Below are 23,256 nucleotides of genomic sequence, written 5' to 3' on the forward strand. Positions count from 1 at the left end.
AACTGGCCCACTGGTGCTCAGTGGCACAGTGGTTAGCACCTCTGCCTCACAGCACCAGGGACCAGGGTTTGATTCCCAGCTTGGGTCACTGTCTGCATGGAGTCTGCACGTTCTCCACGTGTCTGCGTGGGCCTCTTCCGGGTGCTCCGGTTTCCTCACGCAGTCCAAAAAACGTGTTGGTTGGGTGCATTGGCTGTGCTAAATTCTCCCTCAGTGCACCCGAACAGGTGCCAGAGTGTGACGACTAGGGGATTTTCACAGTAACTTAATTGCGGTGTTAATGTAAGCCTACTTTTGACACTGATAAATAAACTTAAAAACTGGAGCAGCGCAGAGCATTCCTTTGATGTAGGCTAGAGGAGCATAATTGGGGCAGAATAGTGAAACTTTTATTCTCCATCTAACGCTGGGATGACTTGTGTGCTTGAAGTGAGAAAATCCTTCACCAGCACTGACACCTCTAACCTTGATCATCAAAAAATTCACAAAAAAGATGTTAGAAGTCAGTGATTCTTTTGGCACCAACAGTCACTCTGACAATGATTCGGAATAGATTTTGCCACACTTCCTAACAATTGTAAAATAACATTTGAAAATACAGCTGCAGTACTCTGCAGCAACAGAGGTCACTTATTGTTTGTTAGTCTGAAGCTTCATAAATATAAGATCTGAAGGGATATGAATTCTCTGACATTGGATAAGAAACTGGAGACTCAAAAAATATTGTTGAGTTCAAAAGGTTCTGAAACATGCATGACAACATACATGACATGTTGAGGAAGAAAGAACAGATGTTCCAGTCCTGATTTATAATAAACAAGGGAATTTTTGTGTATGACATAAAAACAAAGAAAATAAAAGAAAGAAAAATGAGAATAGTTTGGATACACAGCAGGGTCATGAATATAGACTAGAGTGCACTTAAATAAATAATCCATTAAGTGTTAGGTAACAAGAAATATTTACTCCACTGAATGGTTTAATATGTCAATTCACCAGTCCGTGTGGAGATGCTTGGTTAAAACCATACTTTGCATTAAGTTGACTACTCATTAGACAGGGCAACTATTGAAGTGAGGTTAGAGTTAGAGCCTCAGCACTTTTTGGCCAGGGAGGGAATGAAAAAGCCTGTTCTCCCATACTTTACCCAGTGATGTCAGGTACTAAGCAATGGTCTGTGAGGATCAAGCCAGTAAGAGGTTTAACAACACCAGGTTAAAGTCCAAAAGGTTTATTTGGTAGCAAATGCCATTAGCTTTCGGAGCGCTGCTCCTTCGTCAGATTTCCACTCCAATGCTCTGCGCTGCTCCAGTTTTTAAGTTTATTTATCAGTGTCAAAAGTAGGCTTACATTAACACCGCAATTAAGTTACTGTGAAAATCCCCTAGTCGTCACACTCTGGCACCTGTTCGGGTGCACTGAGGGAGAATTTAGCACGGCCAATGCACCCAACCAGCACGTCTTGGACTTTAACCTGGTGTTGTTAAAACTCTTACTGTGTTTACCCCAGTCCAACGCCAGCATCTCCACATCAGGATTAAGCCAAGGCAGACTTGGACTCAGCTGTGCATAGTTTGGGGACACTCACCAATTTGGGTTGACACGTGAAGAATGACAAAGTTCCAGAGGGATTCAAGCACCGATGGAACTATATCTCAGAAATAAATCACCATTAAGATGAGAAAAGTTATTTTCTATATCAATGCCACTCCTAGTGTGCTAACTTTTCCAGGCAGCATTCAACTGTACAGTGATCTGTCCTAATATTTCTAACACTACTAATATGCCAAGCAGATTATTCAAAACATTTATCACTCTTTCTCAATGTAAATTTATGTTGTCTAGTCTTGCATTACTAGCTTAACATATCATATCCATCTAAATTTACCTTATCTGTATGAGAATTATTTTCGTTACGAATCTGAGATTTCACCTATAACCTTTTCTGTAGAGTTTGAGTCCTCTGATTATTTTCTCAAAGTTTGGCTTTCCATTTGCAGTAATTCATGATGCCCTTTTCTGTGCCCTTTCCAAAGCATGTGTGTATTTTTTTCTGATGAAATGAGCAGAACTGAATGCAAATCTCTATAAAATGATATAGCTTTGTAGAATCTCAGCATAACTTCTGTACAGTTTGCCAATTGTAGCAATTGGAGTAAAGTACATACAGGTGGAGGAGATTGATTGGATGGTTACTTGAGCACATATAAAGAGACACATGCTGACACAGGAGTAAAGTGGAGTCAGTAGATATGTATATGAAGGGTGCGATGTAACCGGCTGTTCACGCCCTGCTGCCACTGCAGCGAGGACTGAGAATTTGGCGCCGAACCAAATCTCCTTTCACTGCAGCGGGACTAGAAAATCCTGCCAGCGGGAACAGCGGTAAGATTCCGATCGCAATATTTCACTCTGTAGGCAGATTTTCCAACGGCCCTGGCCCCAAAATCGGAAAAACCCAATTTTGGGTTTTTAGCGGCACGGTAGCACAGTGGTTAGCACTGCTGCTTCACAGCGCCAGGGACCTGGGTTCGATTCCCGGCTTGGGTCACTGTCTGTGTGGAGTTTGCACAGTCTCCTCGTGTCTGCGTGGGTTTCCACCGGGTGCTCCGGTTTCCTCCCACAGTCCAAAGATGTGCGGGTTAGGTTGATTGGCCATGCTAAAATTGCCCCTTAGTGTCCTCAGATGCGTAAATTAGAGGGATTAATGGGTAAATATGTAGGGATACGGGGGTAGGGCCTGGGTGGGATTGTGGTCGGTGCAGACTCGATGGGCCAAATGGCCTGTTTCTGCACTGTAAGGATTCAATGATTCTATGAACCCGCCTGAGGTTTGCATGGTCCCCTGCCTCTCCCATCCCCCTCCTGCCACCTGCTACAATTCCCGTGATGGGCGGAACAGGAAAATTCCCCTCTGTGAATTAATCCATCCAGTTTCTCCCTTCACCAACTGGCTATCAAGAACATAACTGAGCTCAGTTGTTCAGGATATACATCCCAGCAGATTATTTGCCCTTTTAATTGTCTCATGTGGCTGTTATAAAGGTGTTAAAAATGGTGTCAAATTCAATTAGATTCATTGAATTACTGAAATAAAAATATAAGAACAAGGAAAGAGAAAAATAAAGCATCAGCAGCAACAATACACAGTTTGAGCATAATTTACGTTCTACTATATAGTTCAACGCTATTTGTTTTGTTAATTGTTGCTTTGCAGCAATTGAACAATCGCACTCTTTTTGGAACTGGGTGTAAAACTAAACCCAGAAACTACAGACCGGTCAGTGTAACTTATGTGGTGGGTAAACTTCTAGAAAAAATAATTTGGGATGTAATTCAAAATCACATAGACAAATGTGGGTTAATCAAGGAAAGTCAGCATGGATTCCTTAAGGGAAAAGTCATGTTTAACTAACTTGCTGGAGTTTTTAAAATGAGTAACAGAGAGGGTTGATGAGGGCAATGCTGTAGGTAAGGTGTACAGGACTTCCAAAAGGCACTTGACACAATGTCACACAACAGACTTTGTGTCAAAATTCTCCTGTCTCACCCGCTAAGGGAATCGTCGTGGGAGACACAGACAACATGGTGGATCTTTCAAAGGTCTATTGAGCTCGAGTGGGAATTTCCGGTCAAGGGGTGCACATGGCCGCAGAATCGCGCTCGTGAGCAGAATTGTAGCTCATGGAATAAAAGATACATTAGAAACATAATTATGGAAGTGACTGGGTGAAAGGAAACAGAGTACCATAGAATCTCTACAGTGCAGAAGGAGGCCATTCGGCCTATTGACTCTGCACAGATTCTCCGAAAGAGTTCTTGCCCAGGCAGTTGTGCCTCAACCCCCCACCTCCACCTCTGGCCTTTTCCTGTAACCTCACACATTTACCATGGCTAATCCACCTAACCTGCACATCTTTGGACTGTGGGAGAAAACCGGAGTACCCTCCGAGGAAACCCACACAGACATGGGGAGAATGTGCAAGCTCTACGTAGACTGTCAGCCACGGCCAGAATCAAACCCAGGTTCCTGGCGCTGTGAGGCAGCAATGCTCACCACTGTGCTGCCCTAAACAGCAGGTGGAAAGTTTGTTCTGGAGTTCACCAAGTGTCAGGTAAGGGGACAATGTATTTCAAAGTAGACTTGAATGGCTGTTTTTATTTTGGTTCCCAACTCAGGACTAAAGATTCCCCACAGCTCACAACTTATCTGAAGTGCTGTGAACCATGTCTGCTAACAGAATGGGCCAAGCTCCATCACAATTGTGTCTTGGGAGGATTGAAATGCCCACTCGTGCAATGGAGCCAGTAACCTTCCCCAAACCCCCCATTGTCACTCAATGCACTGTTAATTACAGCTTGACTTCAAGTTCATGAAGAAACAATGAACATCAGTGTGTGCAGCTTAAAAACAATTCAGCAATGAAAGGTTATTGTATTGAATGCTGTATATATCAGGAACATCACGCCTATTGAGCTTTGGGGGATTAATACACAAGAGCATAACCAATAAGTAGATTGCATGCCATTCGATAGAAATGTGGGAGCCTCTAAAGAAAAATGCAGTCATCCATTCCAGAATCATGAGTTGGCCACTGATTTTAATTGGATCTTTTCAGTGAGGGGAACAATGGAACGTTGGCCCAAGACATTTTAGCATGGCCTAAGCAATGAATGCTATAATTTCCTGCGACATCGACTAGAATAATTGCATGCACCAAAGATAGACCATTACTATTGTGAACATTTTCAGAGAACTGAATGCCAATATTTTATTCACCACTGATTCAACATCAAAAAAGTCCCATTGAAGCAATATGGCATAAGAGTAAACATGTAAATCATTTATCTTTTTTCAATTTCTCTGGATGGATTTAACATAAAATCTGAAACCCTCTGAAGACAATGGAGACTGTCAGACAGCGACAACATACAACTTGCCCTTCACACAAGTGGAACAAGACACTTAGCCCCCTGGGGAATGCGAAAGATCCCCACCTTTTGTTGGCATTACATATTCCTGAAACTTTGCAAAAGTTCCTGAGATAAGACATCAAAATGCAATTACCTGTTCTAACTCCAATGACTGCAGCAGATATGGACTAATGTAATTTTTCTGGAATATACAGACAGCAGAGTACTTTAAGAGACTGTATTACAAAGCAGCAAGATCAGAATGCTATACTAAAACAAGCTGTTCAAGTTGTTTGCCGCAATAAAAACAAAAAATGCTGAAAAATCTCAACAGTTCTGACAGCGTCTGTGGAGAAAGTGTATAACTGATGTTTCGAGTCTGGAAGACCTTCTGTCAGAGCTATTTTCCCTCTCTGTCTCTGTCCCTGTCTCTCTCTCTCTCTGAAGAATTGTGCCCGAATTTGCAAAGCAACCATCCTGAGAAGAGAAATCTACTGCAAAACGTGATCTTTTGGGAATAAATGTGGAAATCTGCTCCATACAATTACACCCAAGAATGCTACTGAATAAATTGACTACAAATGGAATTACTGCTTTGAGATCAGCCAAAGAACAGTGTACTCCTTTGTTTTATCTTCAGTACAAACTGTAAAAAATTCTTCAGTTGGCCTCTTATTCTGCCCTCTGTTCGTGTGTGCGTGTTCGCGTACGCACTGAGGTGAATGTGTGTGATGTATGAATAGTAGTTGCAATTTATCTAGTTTCTTTTAAATTTAGCGAATAGTTTCAATAAACTTATCCCGTTCTTTGTTTGAAACCTGTCTGACTAATCCTTTCCAATCTGAAAGTGTAAACGGTGGGACACTTGCAATATTGGCAAAGCACGTCCTCTCTAACTTCACAAACAAAACCCTGTTACAGTCAGACCTGGAGTGGGAGAATAGGGGAGTAATTTCATCCATTCTCACATGGCTATAACACAATTATAGTATATTTCACACTGAGCAGTCTGTTACTATAGGTACCAAATTCCGTATCCAGCAAGCTCGGGACAGAATGTATGCCAGACTTGGAGAGTTTACAGATTTTGTACGAGTCCTTGTGTGTAATTATAATACTTAAAATAAAGTGAGAAAAATGAGAATATAAGGATTTTATTCAAATTTCTATGCTTCAAATGAAGCTGAATTTTGGGTCCTTCTGGATTTTGGAATGCTGGATAAGGGGTCTGTACCTGTGTATGTGATTTTATATTTTGGTTACCAAAATGGGTTTACTGGATAAATTGTTATTGATGACAAAAATAAGTAATTTTTGGATTTTTGAAGGATTTAGCAGCCCTCCTTTCAGAATAGCAAGTCACCAACATCCTTTTGAAAACACACTACCATCTTTGCCTTGCTACTGCACTGAAGTATCAGGCTAAGTTTTGCATTCCAGCCTTTGGGGTTGTCTCTTCTACCTCAATGGCTTGTATCTTGCCACTGAGCCATAACTAATTCCAGGATTTGGAAGCATGCTTAACATGATTGTTGATGCAGCGGAGCAGGCATTGTTCAGGTAAAGTGTTCTTCATGAACTGCTGTCAAAAGTTTGGAGTTTTCCCATTTCCTTGCCACCCTCAAGCCCTCAGTGTTCCTCACCTTACAAAAGATCCTCCTCCACTGTATAGGATGCTGATCAATGTATGGAAAGTTAGACTTACAGATAGCATAAACCTATCTCTTCTCAAGTTCCAAATAAAGTTGACATTTTGGATGACTTAGCTCCAACAGCTAATTAATTAACTTAATTAAGTGTTAGTTAATGTTTGCTGAAAGCAACATTCATGAATAGCGACTTGTTTATAGTATTATACTATTTCTTCTCTCTCCATATGCCTGTCTTCTTTTCCTTTCCTCTTTCTTTTTCTTTCTCCTCCCCACAACCACTATCCCAACACTAACTCTCCCAGCTCACCCACCAAGAATCCCAGCTCCAGTAACATCCCATCATTGGGCTGTTGTCAGAAACCAACAAACGCTTGTCCAGAAAATGTGCTGAGAACCACAGGAAAACAGAGAGCAGGTTGCAGCTAACACAATGTTTCATTTATTGTGACGTTATAACGGCTGGGATATCTAGTAGAAAATAGGAAGTATTTCTCTTCTTTACATTCCCATTCTCAATTAATCATATAATCCCGATAATGCAGGAGGCCATTTGCCCCATCAATTCTGCACCGACTCTCTAAAAGAGCATCTTACCCAGGCCCACCCCCACCCTATCCCCGTAACCCAGCGAATTCACCATGGCTAATCCCCCTAACCTACACATCTCTGGACACGAAGGGGCAATTTAGCATGGCCAATTGACCGAATCTGCACATCTTTGGACTGTGGGAAGAAACCGGAGCATCGGAAAGAAACCCACGCAGACACAGGGAGAATGTGCAAACTCCACACAGACAGTCACGCAAGGCCAGAATCAAGCTCAGGTCCCTGGTGCTGTGCGGCAGCAGTGCTGATCACTGTGCCACCGTGCCGCCCTTCTCATGAGTGTGTTGACTTATTCCTGGTTACAGGTCCAAATGTACAGCTCACTCTACGATCACTTATCCATTATCCTGGTGCAATTTTGATAACAAGAATTAGCGGGCTATTTCACCATCAGATGACATCTACACAGTCTAGGTGGGGTCACTGGATAGCATTCAAGAGTAGGAACATTCCCTAATGTAGGGACTGTAATGACTTCAATCAGGCCATTGAGGTTGGCCTATTGGAGTATGAACTCCCTGATTAAGGGTCCAATTGATGGGCTAATCAGGGAGTTTTTGCCTTGTACTTAACCAGGAGTGTCAGTTCCTCTGACACCCCCGGAGATAGACTGCTAATTACTAGCACTCTGTGTACTGCTGATAGAGTTTTAAATAAAGGGATTTTGGTGAAGGGACTTCTGGCTCCAAGGACCTATTAGGGACGTTGAACTAGATTTTCACTTTGATATTCTCATCCCACTCAGACCAATGAACTCAGCGTAAACTAACGATGGGACGTGTATAACTCAGGTATCCACTGGATAAACTGGAGGCCAGTGGAAGTCTGTATAAATGTGCAGTTAAAATTCATTGTAGCTTTAAAAATCCCACTGAAATGCTACCTTGTTGGCCTCACGTGCACACCACGCCCACAGCAAACACTGCATTGATGTATCACAGGACAGTTCAAACTATGCCTGGTGTCAATCTCATGTGTTAGAAGTGAGTGTTAATTTGATGAACGTTTATTTAAGACCATTTGAAATGAAATGGTAAATTGAAATATTTAGACTTTCCAAAGTTGCTTTCTTGAAACTCTAAACAAAAAATAGATTTAGAATTTCAGCTGCAATGCAAAACCAGCACATTGTCTGACTTCCACACTTGCCTCCTGGATGTATCAATAGTAAATTGTTTCACAGTTTCTTTCAGCATGGGGCCCCAGGTCCTTTATGAAAATAAAGCAGCAGAGAGAATGAAGCCTTCCCAGCCACAGGGTGACAGGAGCAAGTCTCTAAGCACTTCCTGTCAGCAGAGCCAAGGAAAGAAGCAGAGTTTCCTGCCAACATTTAAAGGATGAGGCCCCAAAACATAGAGAAAGCAAGGTAAAGGGAGTTATTTGTTTCAGCAGTAGAACTGAAATGTAGGCCCCAATACAGCACCAAACTGAACTCTTCTGACAATAATTGCTTCTTCCTACTTTCTTTCTTTTTCCTTTGTGCCCTCTGAAAAGCATTGACTGCAGCACTTCCTGGGCACCCCTCTTGTCCATTGGTGAGCCGAGATGGTGTTGGCAGTGTATCCGTTGGCTACACCATGAATGAGTTTGATCCAAACCTAACCTGATGCCCTTTTATCCACATTTGCAATCAAGGAATTATCAGGAGAATTATCCCTTCCCTAAACATTTCGCAGAGGGTATTTGTAACATTTAAGTTGTTAGCCCCAGCTGAGACCATGACGGAACGGAGATCAAGGGTAGAATTTTCCCATCTGGGACTAAGTCCTATAGTGGGAGCAAGGGCAGGGAGTCTTTTCCACCGTAGAGGCTGCAGGGAATTCACATGATATAATGTGACTCCGGCTTCATTACTTAGGCAGTTAGGGATGCCCTCACATATCACACAGCACGGGAATGCTGGATGATACATGCCCTGCCACCATATCCGGGCACCATATTTAAAAGGTGCCCTGACAGCAACTTACTAACCACGCCAATTGAGATAGCAAGAATCTCCGGCACAATGTTTAGCGACTCACCCCTGGGAATCCTCCTCGACCAGGTAGAGGCTAGGAGGGATATCCTGTTCCCAGCTGATGGGAGGAGGAGGCTGAGCAGAGAGACCAACCCTGTCTGGGAGCAGATCTCCAGGGCAGTCTGCGGCCAGGGCCTCCAGCAAAGGCCACCACTCCCCACCACCTCCCCCCCCCCTCCCCCACCCTCCCCCCCCCCTCCCCAATCCAGAACCCCAATCCAGAAATGGATAAATGAACTCATCCGTTCCGGCAGGGTAAGTGAACCATCTCTGCTCACATTAACCACGATGAATGGTTCAGGATACATAGGCCTCAATGACACTGCCATTCACTCCACAATAGTCCATCCACTCTGCAGGTGATGACACCATTGTGGGTCCGTGCAGGGCACTGGAACCTCACAATGTCTGGAAGGAGAGGGGAAATGGTGGTAGGGAAGGGGCTCAGGTAATGAGGACACCAGCAACCTCCACAAGCTCTGGGCCTTATATGTAGTTGGTTCACTGCTCTGAAGAGTGCTGGCCCAGAACTCTTCTGGACAACCTGTGCTGCATCAATCATATGCCGCACAATCCAGTTGGTTATTTCTAAGACTGGAAGCATGAGAACGATAGGTGAAATGGCTACGTACAAGTGGATGCTGAATACAATTCCTCTCAACCCCATTTTCTCTGCTCTCTTCGAGCAGAAGTTAAGCCATAACTGGTGAGAGACAGAGAAGGTGGGAGCAGGTCGGCCACACCTGAAGGAAGTGACAGAATTTGAGGAGCAGCCAACCATTGGAGAGGGGCAGACTGGCTTTTGGCCTCGAACCAGTAATGATCCATGCATGTCATAGAAACCTGAGGGCCAAGGATACAGCAGGACATGCTGTCAGTCACTCTCTCCTCTCTCTCTTACAGGTGCCACCAGGAAGAGGTCAAGGGCCGATCCACAGGAAGCCCTCTCCAGCTTCAACACAAGCCCAAGCTTGGAGAGGAGTGAGGACACCAGTAACCGTGGAGGCTTCACAACAGACATCTGCACCCTTCACCAGCCCAGAGACACACCTCAGTGGGTATTCGCTTCAGTGTAGGAAACATCTCAGACTCTAGTGATCACCACACCAACAGGTGTTTACAGCAGGAGGAAGGCAGATTCAACCAAATTCACCAGCACTTAGACAATTGCTCTGATCCCTGGGTGAAGTCTGTGGATGAAGGATCGATCTCTGGGTGAAACCTCTGGATGAAACTTCTGGATGAAGGATCGATCTCTGGGTGAAGTAGCTACACCGAGAATGACCAGCTCTGAATACTGCTGCTCAGAGAAGTCCACATGGTTAATGATTCACCCACCCAGTGCTGCACATGGTGTTCCAGGGTCCAGTCACTGGAGGCCTCCATTTTGTCCTTCATCACCTCAAGCAGCCAAAGGTCTTCTTAAGGTAGGTCCCAACTTTTCAACGCCACAATGATCCAGGAGTGTTCTCGGCATTATTTCCCACTGGTAGAAGGCTAACCTCTGGCATGAATTGATATCTGTCATGGCGGGTGGTAGTGGAAGATCCTGCCAACTTTTTACACCGCTGTGAAACTGGATTTTGGACCTCCCGCCAAATTCCTCCCCCTCTTCCCACCCAGATTAATAAACTAGAGAAACATTCCATCTTTTGTAGATTATGGTCTATTCTCCTGGTTCGTCCCCCAACCCTCCTCCACAAACCTCCTTACCCTCCTTTTTGCATCCTTCCCTCACCCCCTGGCATGTGAATATTTTTGACAAAGAAGGAAACTTCAAAGCCTCTGGCTCTACTATTCTGGGACTGATCATTAGGGGCAACACAAGGTTGAGTAAGTGGAAAACCTTCTTTTTGTTTGTCCTTTCCTGGCCTCCCTTTCTCAGATCCAAACATCCCACTTCTGCTGGGCACTTATAGTGAAGATGTGCAATTTGCTATGTATCAATTACAAGAAAACGTTCTGGGCTGGGATTCTCTGATCTCGTATGCCCCGCCACTGCTGCTAGCAAGAATGCAGAATTTGGTGCTCAGCCAAAACTCCATTCATCGCAGCGGGACTGGAGAATCCCAGCCACAGGCGAGATTGGAGAATTCCGGCCATTATCTTTGCATTTCATGTCACATTGTTTTACCATAGTGAATCTCTTGGGTGTCATTCCCCAAATTGTAATGCAGTGGTACTTTAACATGTCAACTCACGTAGCACTGAGCCAAAAGGAATTTTTAATTCCCAGTCCTGATCTCAGCCAGTCAGTAGCTGATATGATACAATTGGTCTCTGAGTCCTGAACAAGAGAGGAATAAAGATCAAACAGAAAAGATTGGGCACCATGGCAATGGCATAGTCCCTATCCACCTTCATGCAATTTTACCTGTCTGGGCTTGCCTGTGGGCGCCTCCCACTACTGCTGAGTTTGGGGGTGGGGGGAAGAATTGACACCACATATGCAGCCCACCTGGTGGCCAGTATACAGGTTGCCTCTTTTTGGCACCCATCGGAGAACCTTCCTGTTAGCAGTGTTTGCAAAATCACGGGGTATCACCGAAACTTCAGACAATACAAGACTCACGAAGCCAGTGTCTCAGTTTAAAGACGTAACTTTTATTTTACCAGCACGTCACAGAGAGAGATTGTCACAGAGTCTTAGGCCTCTCAAGTCGAAGAGCAGATTGTCCTCTCCAATAAACTCTGACGTACAATGAAGGAAAGATCAATTATACTCTTTTCTTATCAGATATATCCGCCTTTCATTAGCTTGAATCAATCATCTTCAATATACATAAATCAACAATAATACCTGTCATATACTCCAGCCAATTGCACCTTACCTTCTGGCATAATGGTATTTCATTAGTTTGTAAAATCCGGACGTATCCTCCCATTTTGGTTAACTCAACATCTTGTATCCCTTAGTAACCAGACGCCTGGCCACTAAGTTCAAAGTTAACATTCCCACAAGTTCCCCTCCAGGTCACTGCCAAGTCAGACTAACACATGATCCCGCATCTGGGCATGCATCCATCTTATCTGGACAATGAATTAATCATATTTATGAACTTGCCCTGAATGTTTCACCATTACAAACTCTACTGATAAAAACTTGCATATTTTCAAGATTTCATTATTCCCTTTGGATGTGGATATGGCTTTGTCCTTTTGTCCTCTACCATCATGCTTTTGCAGCAATCTGCCTTTGGCCAAAGTAATTTGATACATTCAAAATATCAACATACATGTCTTAAATCATTATCACTTGTTTAAATTTCTTATTGCATTTCATAGTCTGATTTAAAATCATTTGTCTTAATGCTGGTAGTCCTGTCAGTGTCTTAAAAGCCTGATGGTTTAAAATTTTCTCTAACCTACTAGGATTTTTTCCTTTCCCCAGCAATTCCCCATGGCGATTCGTACCCTCCAGATTTCTCCTCCCCCGTTCCTGCCACTGCTCCCTTGTCGGTGTCTGCCAGCCTGGCCCCTGTTAGACCCGGACTGTTCCTTTCTGGAACTGCCTGCAATCCTGGCAGTGGGTACCACTCCTGGTGGAATTGCTGGGATGAGGAAGCTGCCAACCATTTGGATCACTGGCAGCTTTCAGAGCCAGATCTCCCTCCCCGATGAGAATGAAAGGCTCTCTCAAGCCAATTAGCAGCCTGATCCTGCCCCCAGGGTTAAATTCAGCCTCAGGGATTGATATTTAGGTTTTGGAGTCTTTGAAGTTTAATGACATAACCTCTACCCATTAAGCTTTCAAGGGACCACTGCAAAGTTAAATTTCTAATAAGTAAACTTTTGTAAAGTACTTTATTTTTAAACAGAACTGATAATAATGGCTCAGTGGAAATTGTTCTCATTGTAGATCAACAAGTAACTTTTAAAAAATCATCAACCATGTTTCAGTACCCTTTACAGCACAGCAGAGTGCCCTGGCAACATTTTAATATTGCTAATGTGTCATCAATGATAGTCACATGATAATCTCATCACTGCCACCCATTAATGTATAAAAGGCAAATTATATTCTACCGTTCACGTCTAAGACCTGACTGAACATTTGTGGGTTGGAAGAGTTGTTTGAGCCATCCACTAATATTGTGGCCTCCACTAGTGAACAGAAATGAGTTTCGTCAGTGCCCCTCTCATGAGTCCTGAACCACAAGATGAAAAAAAAACTTAACTGTGTTCTGACCCATACCACCCAGTACTCCCACAGAAGGAAAGACATGTTTAAATAAAATGATCCATCCCAGCTGGGCCTCGCCACTTACCCCAGAATCCAGTGTTATTACAATGAAACCATTTGTCCCTCCCTTGGCACACAGTTGAGAAAACAATGATTTGGTAAGATTTGATTTAAAATCTGCAGTATTTTACCAAACATTTTCCAGATGCAAAAATCAAATCCAACACATTAATAAAAAGATGAGACATTGACATATTTCCAGTACTGGTCATTGTTAACTCATTCACTATAGACAAGTGTTGAGCTAATATCTGTTACAGGCTCTACTCACACTGTTTTCAATAATCATGCCTGGATTGCATTTAATATAACTGAATTTGGACCTGGAATTAAAATGCCAGTGACAAACACTTTTATATCCTGACGGGATTATTTGTTTTACTCAACATTTGTATCAGGTTTACTTCTGGGTCAAAAGAATTATGAGTCAACTCTCCACACTTCCGGGTCATAATTTCCTCAGAGCAGTTCCAGTGAAGTTAAGGTGGTGGAGTAAGGGCACCTTTGAGAAAACTCCAGGCCTAAATAATCTATAATTTGTCACCCAATGCAGTACATTATTGGAGGTACCATACGTTCTATGAGGTGTGGACTTTAGCTGCAACAGCAGTGGATCAAAGATGTTGTGACATTATTTGATGAAAAGGGAATGCTGCCAGCCCCCATATTACCGTCACTCCCTCAGTAAACACTACTGTTAACCTGGTTGTTTATCTGATTAGTGCTTATAGGGATCTTTTTCAACCGCCGGGGGGGAAAGGTTCGGGTACAATCACACCTTAAAAATCGCATTGTGGATGACATATTAGTGTACTCACACATTCTGCGTTGCTCTATTTTGAAAGTAAGGACAGTGTGGGGGTTAAAGGGGGAAGCAGTGTGTGTCCTTGGAGCGTGCGTGCAGTGAGAGTGCTGGAAATCCACACACCTCCAATTAACTGCCTGTTAAACTCCTTAAGGAGTTTATTAATGGACCAGGGAGGGCATGAAGGCAAATCCGAAAAATTTCATGCGTATTTTTTGCAGAACTGTTGGGTGCAATGGAGGGACATTAAGACATGCTTCTACTGAAAAAAGATTGCTGGGGAGAAAAGGATAATTCTCACAGAGTGGGTCGAGCCCCTTATCGTTAATCACTTGGCCACTTATCCTGCACCACGTAGCTGTTGGTTTTCTGATCCGCTGTCTCCTGTATTTTGCATGGTGGCAGCAAGCCCCATCATCGCTGCTGTCTGCTTTTGAGGATTGAACTCCAAAGTCAGTTCCTACCTCCTGACAGTGTCCAGCTAATTGAGTGCCAAGTTCACTTCCAACCCAAACAGGGGATCTGCTTTTGAAGATGGTGTCAAGTCTGCAACACAGACGTGATGCGGGGTCAGAACTGGAAAACATTCGGGTTTCCCAAACATTCAGATTCCCAAACCTGGATTGAAAAACCAAGGCCCTTGTGTGAAAACAGCTATTGAGTTTGTCCGCATGACAGCTTCAAATCCATTTAACTTTTTCTTTATGTAAAAACCCATCTTATATTCTGGGCAATATACAAAGGAAAGCCTGTGTCCTGATAAGTGATTCCCTATTTTATCTGTCAAAATCTTTCTTGTCATGCACTATTTTTATTAACACTACTATGATACCCTCAACCTTTCTCTGGTGTTTTTTCTAAGCTGTCATGTGCCATTACCCCAGAAGGCTGTGGAACAATCATTCAGCATGTTCAAGACAGAAATAGACAGATTTCTGGACTAATATCATCAAAGGATACAGGGATAGTGAGGAAAAAAGACGCAGGTGGATGATCAGCCATGATCTATTTGAAAGGCAGAGCAGACTCAATGGGCCGAATGGCCTAGTCCTGATCCTATGGTCCAATACAGAAGCTCTTCTTCCTCATTATAATTTCCCAGCATTGAATTCAAGACTTCTCACAGTTTCCTGCCCACACTCATTCCTTCTAAGAACTTCAAACTGAGGATTACCTGTTTCATGATTCAAGCTTTTTAAATCCAAGCATAGACCATTTGATCATTACTTTTTAGGTTCATCTTCATATCTTTTCAGCCCTTTCAATCATTCAGTAGTTTGGTTTCCAGCCCTTTACCTAGATGTCTCAAATTTTAAAAAATCTCTTATTGCCACATGTGCTACCAGAAAGAAAATTAAAGCGTGGATTTGGAAAGTAAGTAAATAAATAAAATAAATTAATTTTTCAACCCTTACTGTTGATGTACTCAACATTTTATCAATTAGAATAAGCTGAAGGCCTGGTAGAAGTAAAGGAATATTCTATCTAATGTAGTTATCTAAACACAGCCAATATGACGGACACTTTAACGGCAGATGCAACTGGACCGTAAAATTACATGATAAATATTAGATTTGATGCCACCATACATATTAAATTGGTCCATATTTTATTATGTTTCCCAATGTCCATGTGATCTGTTTTTTTTCCATTTCTGAAAGTGTTAACCTTTTATGAGCAAACTTGAAGAGCGATTCCCAAATGTAGGCTGATAACCATGTGAAGATTCCTGGGTAGAAATGGCTCCATAAGTTTGCAGCAAGCCAAAAACATTTTATTACAAGTGTCCAGCAGGCTGGCAACTACACCTTAATTTAGTGAGTGAGAAGTTTAACTCTGTTGGTACAAAACTTCTATTACACAGCACACAAGCCCTGAACTTGGAACCGCAAATAAACTTACTATTTTTATGCTGAGCAAAATGAAATGGAACACTTCTTCTTACATAATGAATGTCACTGCACTCACTGCATGAAGTGCTTGGCAATTGTTTGGCAACGTGACAAAATTTTTGCATTCAATCATTGGGGCTAGATTTGAACTCGGGTCCCAGAAGATGAAAGCCATTGCTCATGTTATCTTTGAATTCAGACCTCAGTTACACTGATACTTGTATCATTAAAAATATGCACTGTGCTACAATCTTTTTCTGTTTTAAGTACGTGGACAGTATTTTCACACTGTCTCAAGGGTATTAAAGGACAGTTTCACTTATGTGACTGATTTTCATAAAGTAATGCATGTACACATTCAAGAAGCAAATTGCTAAAGTTCTTATTAATATTGTCACTATGTTTAATTAAACAATGTAGTACTGAGGGAATGATGTGCAACCTCAGGAATGAAGCTTTATATTCCTGTTCAGCTGGATAAAGAGTATCACTATTTGAGGAAAAATAGTGATTTCTTTCAGTTTCATGACCAATATTTCAGTTTCATGACCAATACTTCTCCCTTAATGAATATCTGTGAAAAAAACGTTGGTTATTCTTCTCAATATTATTATGATCTTGCTGTTAAATATGGTAGCTTTGGTTGCCAGCATAACAACAGTCACTGACCTCCAAAAATAATTTAGTTGAGACAGTTTAACATAGAGGACTGATGCCAATATTATTAGTGTTTTGCATGCTGGTGTAACTGAGGTATAGGAAAAGTTATCCTTAAGCTTTAGTGTTATGACAATGCATACGGATGACTTACTTCCTTCTTTTTCTGCAAGTTCCTCCTTTCTAATTAAAAGCTAAATCAAGGCGGCACGGTAGCGCAGTGGTTAGCACTACTGCCTCACAGCTCCAGGGACCCGGTTCAATTCCAGCCTCGGGTGACTGTCTGTCTGTGTGGGTTTCCTCCTGGTGCCTTGGTTTCCTCCCATTATCCTAAGATGTGCAGGTTAGGTGGATTGGCCGTGCTGAATTGCTCCTTAGTGTCCAAAGATGTATAGGTTTGATGGATTAGACATGATAAATATGTGGGGCCGCAGGGATAGGGCAGGGGAAAGGGCCTGGGTAAGGTAATCTGTCAGAGAGTTGTTGCAGACCCAATAGGCCGAATGGCCTCTTCTACTCTGTGGGGATTTTAAGGCCCTGCTTTCCTGTTCCTACTTCCAGTGAGAATGTAAAACACATTAATACTCTAAGAAGAACAGTGGGATGCTTCTGGTGTGCTAAGCAGCATTGACCTCTCCACTAAAATATATACAAACCTACTTATCGTAACTTGTGGAGTCTTACTGAGCACTATTGGATTGATGTGGTTGCCCTAGTTCCAACCATGACACATCTATGATCAAGAGTAATTAACTGGTTCTGAAACACTTTGGGGCATTCTGAAAACATGAAAGGCACTATATAAATGCAAGTTATTTCTTTCAATTATCTGTCCTCCTTCCATGCAGACATTAACTTATCTTTGGGGATGTTTCAACAGCCATCAGGCACCTTCGGCATCTTGTCCAAATGGCACTGCTTCCAGTGTAAGTTCAGACAACCGACAGGCCATTTAATCACAGGTTCTGCTCATTAAATCTCCTCTCACGTAATAATGATCAAGAATGAGAGCTTCCATTTTCTGACCCCTAATTCCAATGTCCCAACTACTTCTGTGGTTAAAATCAGTTAACTCCGCATGGACTGAGGTTTTCCTGGTCTGAAATCACAGTTGATTGGATGAATTGAGTATATGAGGAAGCCTGCGTGATGTTTGTAACCCTGCGTTTCAAAATAGTCACACTGTCAAGGACAGCCATGTAGCCACCAGCACTTCAAGCTGTTGTTAGAAAGTTCAAGATGTTCCCACAGGCAAATTCCAAGCTTGAAAGGGACAAAATCTATAAACTAACCGCACAGCGGTGCATTTTCCTCATATTTCCAAACAGCATGGTACAAATATCTCATACATCTACTATCACATTTTTTTGAAATCCCAGTGTCCATTCTGCTAGTATCCAGAATTAAAGCACCAAGCTGACGAAGACATCGCAAGGGAGGCAGAAAGAAAGGTATCAAACTTAACAGGTCAAATTGTGATTTTGGCCCCTCAGTGGATTTGAGGGTTTCCATTAGGCACCCACCTCACAATAGCAATCTAAAACAGGATTTATGTAAAAAGCCTCTTCATGCGATGATGGCATGTGTGTTTAAGTGTATTAAGTTTATTTATTAGTGTCACAAGTAAGCTTACATTAACACTGTAATGAAGTTACTGTGAAAATCCCCTAGTCACCACACTCTGGCGCTCATTCGGGTACACTGAGGGAGAATTTAGCATGGCTAATTCATCTAACCAGCTCGTCTTTCGGACTGTGGGAGGAGACCAGAGCACCCAGAGGAAACCCATGCAGACACGGGGAGAACGTGTAGACTCCGCACGGACAGTGCCCCAAGCCGGGAATCGAACCCAGGTCTGTGGCACTATGAGGAGTAGTGCTAACCACTGTGCCACCTTGCCAGCCGACTCCATTGTTCTGATCTAAACACAGTGTATTTATGCCACCAAGCTGGTTTTGACTGATTACAGCACTTTCTTTCTGAAGACCTTCACATTAAAATCATCGCAAAAGTGTGGAGATCAATTCTATGTTCAAAAATAAGTGTAAAACTGATACTGCAACATGAAAATAAATTGCATTAAAGTTCAACAGGCTAGAACCATATAGGTTAACATCACAGAACAGAACTATTAACTCTGGCACTCTCTCCACACTCTCTCATGGGCAGCACGGTGGCACAGTGGTTAAAACTGCTGCCTCAGCACCAGGGATGCGGGTGCGATCCCCGGCTTGGATCACTGTCTGCCTGGAGTCTGCACATTCTCCCCGTGTCTATGTGGGTTTCTTCGGGTGCTCCGGTTTCCTCCCACAGTCCGAAAGACGTGCTGGTTAGATGGATTGGCCATGCTAAATTATCCCTCAGTGTACCCGAACAGGCGCCGGAGTGTGAGACTAGGGGATTTTCACAGTAACTTCATTGCATTGTTAATGTTAGTCTACTCATGACACCAATAAATAAACAGATGCTGTCAGACCTGCTGAATATTTCAAACATTTTGGTTTTTATTTCAGATTTCCATTGTCGCATTATTTGGCTTTTGTAAAAATAAATGATTGCTGTCACACTGGTGTTAACAATGTTACAATCATCATTCAAAATGCAGATTCTGTCCTCTTTTGGCCAAGCAGTGCCCAGTGCCATTGGCATGATACAAAGTGCACCCCTTCTGCCCAGGAAGAAAGGCATCACAAATAAAGAATGGACAGCCTGCACAAAATTAAAATGTGTACTCATGATTTCAAACTACGATAGTTTTAACCAGTTCTGCAATGCTCACTGGGGCTTTGGCAGATATTAAATGAATTGTTTTCTACTCAATGATCATCTGGGCATGTAGTGTTTGCAATATGGGCAAGCAGTTTCAGAAATCTTGTATTGCTGCATGGTTATTTATGCCAAGCCCAGGAACAGATTCCCTGGAGTACCTCCAATCGACTTACCCTGCTCACCAGGTAACAAAAATGAAAAATGTGAGAAGTGTGCATTTATATAGTGCCTTTCGTATCTTCAGGACACCACAAAGCATTTTACAGCCAATTAATTACTTAGGTTGAAGTGCAGTCACTATTATACTTCGGCAGATACAAGGGCGGGATTTTACTGCCTCGGTCGTGCGAGATCGTAAAATCCCACCCGAGGCCAACGGAGATTTCAGTTCTGATAACCTTGCCCGCCCCGATTCCGGGACAGGCGAAGTTGTAGAGTTTTGGCCAGTTTGCCCATAGCATGATCCCACAATTGCATTAATGACCAAGACCAAGAAATTTAATCCCAGTATTGTTGGTTTAGGGGTAATTGTTGGTCAGGTACACTTCTTTGAATAGTGTCAAGGAATCTTTTACATCTATCTGACGCGGCAGAATGTGTCTTATTCATAAGGCAGAACCTCCAAGAATGTAGTACTCCCACCGTGCCGGATTATGTTCTTAAATCCTCGAGTGGACATTAAACCCATAATCTGTTAACTCAGATGTAAGAGCCAAAAGTGACATTCAACATGTGGAAGCGAAGAAACTTAAAATTGTGGAGCAGCCTCTTCAAGTAGTGAAAGAAGGGTTGCAGTCTCTGACACTGTATAAAAACAGAACACGGTTTCCGGTAGACGGCAGAATGGTCAGGAAATCTTTAAAGTGGCCTTAGCACAAATTAGAGGTCGTTACATTGTGAAGCGCTCGCCAGTGATACTAGGAAGGATCTCTGAAGACAGAACCCCCTGGAGCTGCTTCGCCACACCAGGTGGTAAAATTGTTTGTCAGGTGTATCTGAAGGTGGGAAAGGGGAGAATGCGGAGCAACAATGAACACAGGAAATCCCTCCATACAGAGTGGAATGGCACAGAGGACATCTGCACGTGTTGGATCAAATAGTGAAGCAGAGGGCTTGACAGGATTCGGGGGTCTTGGTGCTGATGAGCAGCTCTGTCCAAATGAGTGTGAAGTTGGACAGAACCGCTACACTGCACAAACCTCTGATAACATTCTATACAGGAGAGATGGTTTATATACTTGGATGATCAGTCACACTAACAAGGACCACGTATAAGTTACTGATAGGTAATCACATGCAGTCCATAAGTCAACAATGGGTTAATCTCATTGACTGAGTAGTCTAACAGTCGCCAAGTCACTTGAATGGAGGTGATCAGTAAATTACCATTGGATTTGGTGTTTCAGCAGTTTACTAGTTTTCAATTAGTTAATGACACTAACGGAGGTAGTCTATAACTTATCAATACATTAATTACACTAGATACAGACAATAAACACTTTCATCATTTACTTTCTCTGGAATCTCGAGGCAAAATTATAATCTGATATTTTCTATTGTTCTAATTAAATGAGTATAAAAGCACATTTATATTATATTTTAATATAAAATATTTAAAAAAGAATATTCTCTTCATCTCAGTCAACAGTGATTGTTACTGTAGGAGGGAATCTCTCCCTGATGGCAGTCTTCTTTGAATCTCTAATTTTCTATACTTACAATATGTTACTTATATTACCAAGAACCTTCTTGGGGAAAATCTAAAAATATGAAGAGAAAATTCTTCATAATACTCCAAACTCTAGCTTGATTCTTATTGTAAAGCCACCCTCTTAAAATGCAAGCTTTTAAAAAAATTACCTCTGCAGTTGGGAATTATCTTTTCAAACCAACCTTTTCTGTCTCTGCTGTTTTAAACATTTGGCTTCCACTTTCTGCTATTTCTTTCCTCTGGGCTCCGTTATTCTGCAGGGGAGTCATGATGCTGAATCGGTTCTTCAGTGCACATGTTTCTTGCTTCCCATGTCCAACAGGAGGAATGATTTGTGTACAGTATTTGCTCTTGCAATCTGCATAAATCCCCTGATAACGATCTGACTGGACTTGTTGTTTGATCTCGGATGAGAGTTGCACAGTTTTTCTTTCCACTGAGCTGGGACAGAGTCCTATTCTGATCCATGGGCCGTTCCTCCTCACTGACTAAATAAGGTCATCCTCATCGAGTTGTGCCTCATTCTGCCGTAACCCTTTAGTGCTGAGTGCACTACAGTCTGATTTACTAGCTCACATCCTAACTTTAAAAGGGGGACTCCTGAAAAATAGTTATTTTCTAATTCTCAACATTCACTCGCGTAACATTTTTTTATTTTTGACAATGGAATTAATATTACGTTGATTAATTAACCCACCAGTTGGTAAGTAATTCTGACCTCAGCACTAGAATATATGCAACTCACGGCGTTAACTCACCGCTGCTGTTCCCTGATATCTCAGTGAATCCGTGATTCAATCCTCCCCATCCCCCACCACTCCCCTGCTGTCTGTGCTGAGTTAGCTGCCCTCGGGAAGGGTAGGAAAAGGAATGCGAGAAGAACAATTGAATTAGGTTTTCCCCACTTGATCTCAATTCAAGGTATGAAGACATTGGGTGAGTCACAGTAAAGCTTGAATGTTTTACCCCACTTGGCTGATCAGTTTTAATCTTACTTGCTGAACCGAAGCCGGGCAAGTAGGCAGTTAAAATTGGTCAAGTGATTTACCCACTGATACCCATACTGACCCCGCTGTCTGGAATTTTCGCCTATTCCTCTGCCGGGCAGGAAATATACCCATTTAAAAGTCAATTGGTTCATCTATAAATATGTGAGCAAGGTCCAATCACATCATTTGAACTGTTGGCCTGTGTGAGGAAATTGCCCAGTGAAGGTAACAGAAAGAGGATAAGGGAGTGCGAAGAGACCCAAACAGGAACATTTCTTTTAAGATACACGTGGCCAAGAGGAGTACGAGTGCTCTTCCAGGCCACACAAGGAGGCTTTAAGTCTCCCTTCACCCCTTCCCTCCTGTGAGAACCTCCAGAAATCTCCCCCCCTCAAGTTTACTTTTTTGTTGGAGATCATTTCTTTGAAATCGACTGAAGGTTTCCTGCTGCCTGAAAGTCCACTCCTGCCCATTGGCCAATTGCCACCTCTCATCCATTTTGGGTGGGCAGCTGGCCAATAGTAACCAGACACAGCTCATGGGTTAAGATTTCCCAGGCCTAATGATTTGCAGGTCAGCTCAGGGGTAGGGCTTTGTTCCTGACCCGGTGGATTTACACTTCTGATTAAAATCAGAGCTTCATTATCCAGACTGGCGTAGGAAGAGTGGGTACTTTGGCAAGGAGGCAGAGGATGGTTGGTCTTCCCTGGACTGTAACCTAGTATGAGTCAGCCCATTTGGGAAATGAGGGGGGCTTGGGAGAAACTATTTGGGGGGGGGGGAGAAAAGTAAGTGTGCTATTGTTGATGCCAGGGATCAAAACCTGAATCATAATCACTCATCAAAGTGAGCAGCCACTTCAAACCTCCATAGGCTTTAAATAAGACAGATGGTGATGATTTTTAAACTGAAGAGTATGATTATTTTTTGAGCATTCCGCATTTTTTGTGGAAGTCACATTATACGTATTAGTGGATCATTGTAATTTCTATGAGTTTTAA

At 42.6% G+C, this 23,256-nt stretch overlaps 1 protein-coding gene across 1 annotated transcript in view; it reads right to left on the reverse strand.

Moving 5' to 3' along the window:
- The window catches only part of arhgap20b (Rho GTPase activating protein 20b), a 96,092-nt gene extending 74,432 nt beyond the window's left edge, over nucleotides 1-21,660 (reverse strand). Inside the window, exon 1 of the mRNA XM_078210350.1 lies at nucleotides 21,449-21,660. Coding sequence (XP_078066476.1) covers nucleotides 21,449-21,535 — 87 coding nt within the window. The 5' untranslated portion in view covers nucleotides 21,536-21,660. The remainder of the gene's footprint in view (nucleotides 1-21,448) is intronic.
- Between the last annotated feature and the right edge of the window lie 1,596 nt (nucleotides 21,661-23,256).

The sequence above is a fragment of the Mustelus asterias genome, chromosome 4 (genome assembly GCF_964213995.1).
Source record: "Mustelus asterias chromosome 4, sMusAst1.hap1.1, whole genome shotgun sequence".
Taxonomy (NCBI): Eukaryota; Metazoa; Chordata; class Chondrichthyes; order Carcharhiniformes; family Triakidae; genus Mustelus; species Mustelus asterias.